This window comes from Osmerus mordax, unplaced genomic scaffold, assembly GCF_038355195.1.
Source record: "Osmerus mordax isolate fOsmMor3 unplaced genomic scaffold, fOsmMor3.pri Scaffold_63, whole genome shotgun sequence".
Taxonomy (NCBI): domain Eukaryota; kingdom Metazoa; phylum Chordata; class Actinopteri; order Osmeriformes; family Osmeridae; genus Osmerus; species Osmerus mordax.
In genome coordinates this window covers 35,633-42,658 of record NW_027120620.1, presented here as the reverse complement: position 1 = coordinate 42,658, position 7,026 = coordinate 35,633, and the positions used below count along the sequence as shown (strand labels likewise).

At 47.3% G+C, this 7,026-nt stretch overlaps 1 protein-coding gene across 2 annotated transcripts; it reads left to right on the top strand.

Moving 5' to 3' along the window:
- Window positions 1-3,667: 3,667 nt before the first annotated feature.
- Window positions 3,668-6,880, top strand: LOC136940116 (CD209 antigen-like protein C). Of its 2 annotated transcripts, XM_067232261.1 has the most exons (6): window positions 3,668-3,903; window positions 4,152-4,241; window positions 4,878-4,988; window positions 5,586-5,722; window positions 6,040-6,146; window positions 6,229-6,880. In XM_067232261.1, exons 1-6 carry the CDS (start codon window positions 3,771-3,773, stop codon window positions 6,353-6,355), a joined length of 705 nt encoding a protein of 234 aa, XP_067088362.1. In that variant the 5' UTR covers window positions 3,668-3,770; the 3' UTR covers window positions 6,356-6,880. The 2 variants fall into 2 exon arrangements, with proteins under 2 accessions (XP_067088362.1, XP_067088361.1); XM_067232260.1 differs by lacking the exon at window positions 3,668-3,903 and having other exon boundaries at window positions 3,990-4,241.
- Window positions 6,881-7,026: the final 146 nt, after the last annotated feature.

The window sequence follows — 7,026 nt, the reverse complement described above, 5'->3', positions numbered from 1 at the left end:
ACACACACACACACAGATATGCAAAAACACACGCGCACACATGCACATATATATACACACACATAAACACACTCTGATACGCACACATAGGCCTCCACAAGCTCAGACACACACACACACACACCCAAGGTGCTAGACAGATGTTGAGTCCTCCAACCCAGAGGAGGAGAGGGAGGGGACAGGCCCAGACATGCCCAGATAGAAGAGGGCCCTTGGCTGGGGAACAGACGTCCCACACCGGCCTGTCTCAGCCAGGCTGGAGCAGGACAGAAGTGAGGACTTGGAGGTCTGGAGAGCGGCAGCCTATCGTGTCCAAGATGGAAACTGACCTTTATCAATATATAATATATAATATATCAATGTAACTGTGACACTGGAACATGTGTGTCTGTCTGTCTGTCTGTGTGTCTGCGTGCGTGAAAGCGTGCGTTGGGGTGTGTGTTTGTGTGCATGTGTGTGTCAGATAGACCTCCAGCAGGCTGATGTAGAAAGTAAACAACTATTCTGCCTAGAGCAGGACGAGAAGAGGGGAAACTTCAAACACACACACACACATACACTCACTCACACACACACTCACACACACACACCCTCAAAGGGCCACTGAGAGGGGAAGGAAACTCCCTGGATGGGAAAACCAGGGATCACTCACGTCCTGATCTAGTGATAAACTGGGGGGGGAGAAGGGGGAGAAGGGGGATGGGGGGGAAGGGAGAGAGGGGAGAGAGGGAGGGAGAGGGGAGAGGAGAGAGAGGGGGAGAGAGGGGAAGGGAGAGGGAGAGAGGAGGGGAGAAGGGAGGAGAGAGAAGAGAGGGAGAGAGGGGGGGGAGAGAGGGGATGGGAAGGGAGAGAGAGAGGGGGGGAGAGGGGGGATGGGAAGGGAGAGAGAGAGAGGGGGAGAGAAGGGGATGGGAAGGGAGAGATAGAGAGGGGAGAGAGAGGGGGATGAGGAAGGGAGAGAGAGAGAGAGAGGGGGGAGAGGGGATGGGAAGGGAGAGAGAGAGAGGGGGGAGAGGGGGGGATGGGAAAAGAGAGAGAGAGAGGGGAGAGAGGGGATGGGAAAGGGAGAGAGGAGGGGGGGGGAGAGAGGGGGAGAGAGGGGATGGGAAGAGAGAGAGAGGTCAGATATGAGAACATGTATACAGCGTGTGTAAGTGTGTGGAATGTCCTACGTGAGTGTGTGTGTGTTTCCCATCGCCATGGAGATGCTGCAAAGGATTTCCAGTGTTGACACCCAGACCCCGAGTCTGGTACTGAGCCTGTCAAGCCCTGTTACCTGCTGTCTGACACACACACACACACACACACCTTCTCCTAATGCTGTCTGTCACTTTTAAACGTTAAGCATGCCTCAGGTATGTGATTTGTCATCTCATTGCAGACTAACAGCTCATTATACTGAGTCGAGACACCAACACACGCAATAATGGACCACTCACTCACTCACACACACACACACACACACTCATGCACGCACACACACACACACACACACACACACACACACACACTCACACACACCCACTCACACACAGCCACTTAAGCAACAGAACACTTCCTTCATCTCTCTTAAGAGGTGAGGACACACTGGGGACAACCTAAACCACAATGACACACTGTGTGTGTGTTGTGTGTGTGTGTGTAATTCTACCATTGTAATACTACAAAACCTCAAATACCAGAATAAACTCAAGACTCATGGATTGCAAGACGTCATGTTGTGATAGCGTGTGTGTGGTGTGTGTGCGTTTGTGTGTGTCCTCAGCTCTTTCAGCTGCAGACATGAAAGAGTGACAGAGATGTTTTATGCTTTTCTCTTTCAGCTGCAGACATGAAAGAGTGACAGAGATGTTTTATGCTTTTTTTCTGTTGGGGCCACAGGGGGAGGTGTGTGTGGAGGGGTGGTGGTTGTGTGTGTGTGGAGGGGTGGAGGAGGTGTGTGTGGAGGGGTGGAGGAGGTGTGTGTGGAGAGGTGGAGGAGGTGTGTGTGGTGAGGTGGAGGAGGTGTGTGTGGTGGAGGAGGTGTGTGTGGAGGGGTGGAGAGGTGTGTGTGGAGGGGTGGAGGAGGTGTGGAGGGGTGGAGGAGGTGTGTGTGGAGGGGTGGAGAGGTGTGTGTGGAGGGGTGGAGGAGGTGTGGAGGGGTGGAGGAGGTTGTGTGGAGGGGTGGAAGAGGTGTGTGTGGAGGGGTGGAGGAGGTGTGGAGGGGCGGAGGAGGTGTGGAGGGGTGGAGGAGGTGTGTGTGGAGGGGGAGGTGTGTGTGGTGGGGGTGGAGGAGGTGTGTATGGAGGGGTGGAGGAGGTGTGTGTGGAGGGGTGGAGGAGGTTTGTGTGGAGGGGTGGAGGAGGTGTGTGTGGAGGGGTGGAGGAGGTGTGTGTGGAGGGGTGGAGAAGGTGTGTGTGGTGGGGTGGAGAGGTGTGGAGGGATGGAGGAGGTGTGTGTGGTGGGGTGGAGGAGGTGTGTGTGGTGGGGTGGAGAGGTGTGGAGGGGTGGAGGAGGTGTGTGAAGGGGTGGAGGAGGTGTGTGTGGTGGAGGAGGTGTGTGTGGTGGGGTGGAGAGGTGTGGAGGGGTGGAGGTGTGTGTGTGTGTGGATGCCCCTTGACTTTCTAAATCTCTCTCTCCTTCCTACTCGCATCCCCTCCATCCCTCTTTCCCCCCCTTGCCTCCCTCCCCACCACCACCTCACTCCTTTGCCCCCCCCCCCCCAAACAATTGACTCTATTAAAGTTTCATGCTCCTCAATACCATACATGTCAATTGCCATGACAACTGAACTCCCCAGAGCAATCCATCATGTCCAGAAGTAACACTGTTGTACCCTGGCACACACACACACACGCACACACATACAAACATGTACACAAGGGCACCAACACACACACCCAGGTCCCATAATGTTGTGCTGACAAGGCAGTTCTTGTGTTCTGGTTCTGTCATGTTGCCCAGGCGACGGGCAGATCGAAGCATCCCATTTGTCTTAAGCTCTGTAGGGATCAATACAGGCTCACCCAACCATCTTCTCAAAGCGCAGGGAAGAGAAGGCACACACACATCCACAGACACACACACACACTTACAGACAAACACTTACAGACACACACATCCACAGACACAGACTTACAGACAAACACTTACAGAAACACACATCCACAGACACAGACTTACAGACAAACACTTACAGACACACACATACACACACACACACTTACAGACAAACACTTACAGACACACACATCCACAGACACAGACTTACAGACAAACACTTACAGACACACACATCCACAGACACAGACTTACAGACAAACACTTACAGACACACACATCCACAGACACACACATCAAAGACACAAACACACACACCACACATCACAAACACACACACACACACACACACACACACACACACACACACACACAATAAGCTCTGCACCTCTGCATGCCTGCTGTCATCCTGTTGTCTCTCTACACAGTTTCCCTGCCAGCAGCGCCCTCTTGTGGTCACTACATAGGAACAGGTGTGTCGGTTAGAGTCTGTGTCTACACACACATACACACACACATGTTAAATCAAAAAACTGACATGGAAATAAATGATTTGTCAAACTGATTTGACCTTGACTGATTTCTGAGTTACAGTTGCCGTGCTGAGTGGTTGCGGTGATCAGTTATTACACTGCTGAGGGTTAAGAGAAGACAGGAGGAGGAAGAACAGTGAAAGAAGAACAGACGCAGCAAGAAAGAGGAAGAGTCACATTGTGACATATGTGGCTGACATGTTTATATTCTACACAGAACCAGTAAGAACAGAGTTGGTAGGGATGGCTGTGTTCAGAGGTCAGCAGATGGATGCGGAGTACATAAACACACAGACCCCAGACCAGGCTGAAGAGAAGACCCCAAAGTCAGGTATGACAGACCCTGCATGTTACTTTACCTTTGATTCAGAAGGTGCAATCTCTTCTTTTAACATTTATACAGCAATTATTTATATGTGTACATGTGTTTGTATTGATGCTCTATGTGTGTGTATGTGTGTGTGTTTTTGTGTGTATGCGTGTCGTGTGTGTTTATGTGTGTGTGTGAGAGAGAGTCTGTGTGTGTGTGTGAGAGAGTCTGTATGTGTGTGTGTGTGTGTGTGTGTGTTTGTCCCTCAGAGACTGGGTCCTACAGGTGGGTCATCGTGAGCTTTGGGCTGCTGTGTGTCCTACAAGCCACTCTCAACATCTCCCTCCGTCTGGCCTTCTGTGAGTCTGGGGAATTGTAAAATATCTCAGACAGGAGGAAGGATATGTCAGTGACGTCAATAGAGTTGCAATTCAGGAAGAAAAGTTTTAATGAAACTCCTATTGACGTAAAATGTCTACATGATGCAGCAAATCAACAATGTTCTCTCAGTAGAACCTCTGTGTAGTTAAGATACAAACATGCATGTTGAGGTCAGTTTGAAATCCAGTATGGAATACAACTATTCAAACTATCTAGATCAAACAAAGACCAACTGATTTCTGTTTAATTGCAAAAACAAAATCAAAATTCTCTCTTTTTTTCCAACTCAAACTAGCTTGTGTCCTGTATTCTACTGATCTTGATTGTACTATTATAATTCATTATTTAAATCATCATAGTTAATAATTATTAATGTATTTCATATAATTGACAACCTACTGTACTTGCAAGTTAGCATTTACTTGTTATCTGTATAAACGTATGAATTCTATTCAATGTCGATGAAAAGACCAATACTTGTTATTGTTTAATCAAGTTATGCTGTCAGGTACTTTCCCTTCTTTATTTTGAGAAGAGAGGGGCAGTTGTTCCGTCTGTGGTAGATGTTGCAACTCTTCTGCCCTGCTGAATACACCCCAACTTCCTTTTTACAGACAAAGATGAGCTGGAGCCCTTCAGCAACACGACCGAACACAGAGCCCTCTTACTGGCCAGATTCAACATCCTGACCAGAGAGAGAGATGACCTCACCAGGAAGCTGTGTGGTAAGATTCAACAACAAAAAAGAATAAACATAAAATAGCGGAAATGCGTTGTCATGGATTTCATGTTCGAACAAGGATGTGAGATATTTGGAAGACTTGGTAAGACACAGATCATGAGGTGCCCTGGTTGCTCACCGTGTCGGCTGAGGTCTTACCACAACGGCCTGGCTTTGAAACTGTGCTGCATGTCCCCCCCCCACACCCCCCATCTCTCTCTCTCTCTCTCTCTCTCTCTCTCTCTCTCTCTCTCTCTCTCTCTCTCTCTCCCTACCTTTCCTGTCAGACTTCAATTAAAAACTCACACAATATATATAAGTTAATATATATAAGTTTATTTTTTATATATATTTTATTTTATATTTAAATTGTTGTATTCTTAGATTCTTTAGTTCTTAGAAATAGTTAAACTTTTGTACTTTTACTTAATTTAAGATCTGTATATGTTTAGTGTTTTGCACCTCCCTGCCACAGTAAATTCTGTGTTTGTATAACATACATGGCGAATAAACCGAATTCTGATTCTGATTCTGATTCTGAAAATGCCCCAAAATATATCTTATCAAAAAAAGGATAATGTGGGTTTGCGTTGTGTTGCAGGAAGTACCAAGGAGTGGACGGCTTTCGGCCACAGCTGCTACTTCCTGTCCACTGAGGACAAGATGTGGAATGAGAGCAGGCTGGACTGTAGAGAGAGAGGAGCAGAGCTGGCGGTCATCAACACCAGGGAGGAACAGGTGAGAGATGGAGAGAGAGATGGAGACGGACAGCGAGAGAGCAAGAAAGAGAGAGAGGGAGAAAAAGAGCGAGAGATGGATAGAGAGATGGGTAGAGATGGGTAGAGAGAGAGAGAGAGAGAGAGAGAGAGAGAGAGAGAGAGAGAGAGAGAGAGAGAGAGAGAGAGAGAGAGAGAAAGAGAGAGAGAGAGAGAGAGAGAGAGAGAGAGAGAAACTGAGACTAATAAGTGGAGCAACTGCTCAAATAATGTAATGTAATAATATAACTAACGATAAGTAAACCCAATAACAAAGATTTTTCAATGAATTCATCACAGGAATTCATCACGAGAATTGTGGTATCCAGCTGGATGTGGATCGGTCTGACCGACCAGCAGACAGAAGGGACCTGGATATGGGTGGACGGGACCCCACTGACCACAACGTGAGAGAAAAACATCTTCATATAATGAATACAAGGTCTGAGAACACATCTTGATGGATTGACAGATTGACTGTTTGTTCAGGTACTGGAACTCTGGGGAGCCCAATGATGTCAATGGTGGTGAAGACTGTGCTATGATCTTGAGAGTCGGTTGGAATGACTTCCCATGTGGAAACAGACTTTCCTGGATCTGCGAGAAACCGATTTAAGATCCTGCACACGCTGGCATCTTACAGCTTCCTAGAAACCGCTTGTTATAAACCATCTGATAAACTCTGCTTTGAGCTGTGTTAGTGTTGTAGTGAGACATCATGGAGGGCTGTACTGCAGTAGGCATGCTAGACATCATGGAGGGCTGTGCTGTAGGCATGCTAGACATCATGGAGGGCTGTACTGCACTAGGTGACGGGCGTGCTAGACTGAGGGCTGCCAGGGGTGTTGGGTCTAGTCTGGGCAGCCTGGACGACTTCTACAGGAGAACATGATGATAACACGCAGTAAATGTCCTTCATGCTCTGGGACTTTGGTTGATGAAGGTCATTTTATGTGATCTTGGTTTTATGTGATCTTGGTTTTTGTATTTTTTGTATTCTTACAATTACTTTTACAATACATAATATTCTTACACAACAACAACAAAACATATTTGTTTTGTTTGTTTTATCTTTTATTGTAAGTAATTACATAACCTGCAATGCAACCTGCAACTTATAAAAAATAAACACTCAAATAAATACAAACTGGTGTGGCCTGACTGACTTCCTAGTTACGGTTGCTATGCTGATGGTTAAGAGAAGACAGGATGAGGAAAAACAGTGAAAGAAGAACAGATGCAGCAAGAAGGAGGAGGAGTCACATTGTGACATATGTGGCTGACATG

Coding starts and splice junctions, on each gene's coding strand:
- LOC136940116 (XM_067232260.1), top strand. CDS start 4,016: ATGTGTGTGTATGTGTGTGTGTTTTTGTGTGTATGCGTGTCGTGTGTG. Junction 4,242..4,877: donor CTCCCTCCGTCTGGCCTTCT/GTGAGTCTGGGG, acceptor TCCTTTTTACAG/ACAAAGATGAGCTGGAGCCC. Junction 6,147..6,228: donor GGGACCCCACTGACCACAAC/GTGAGAGAAAAA, acceptor CTGTTTGTTCAG/GTACTGGAACTCTGGGGAGC.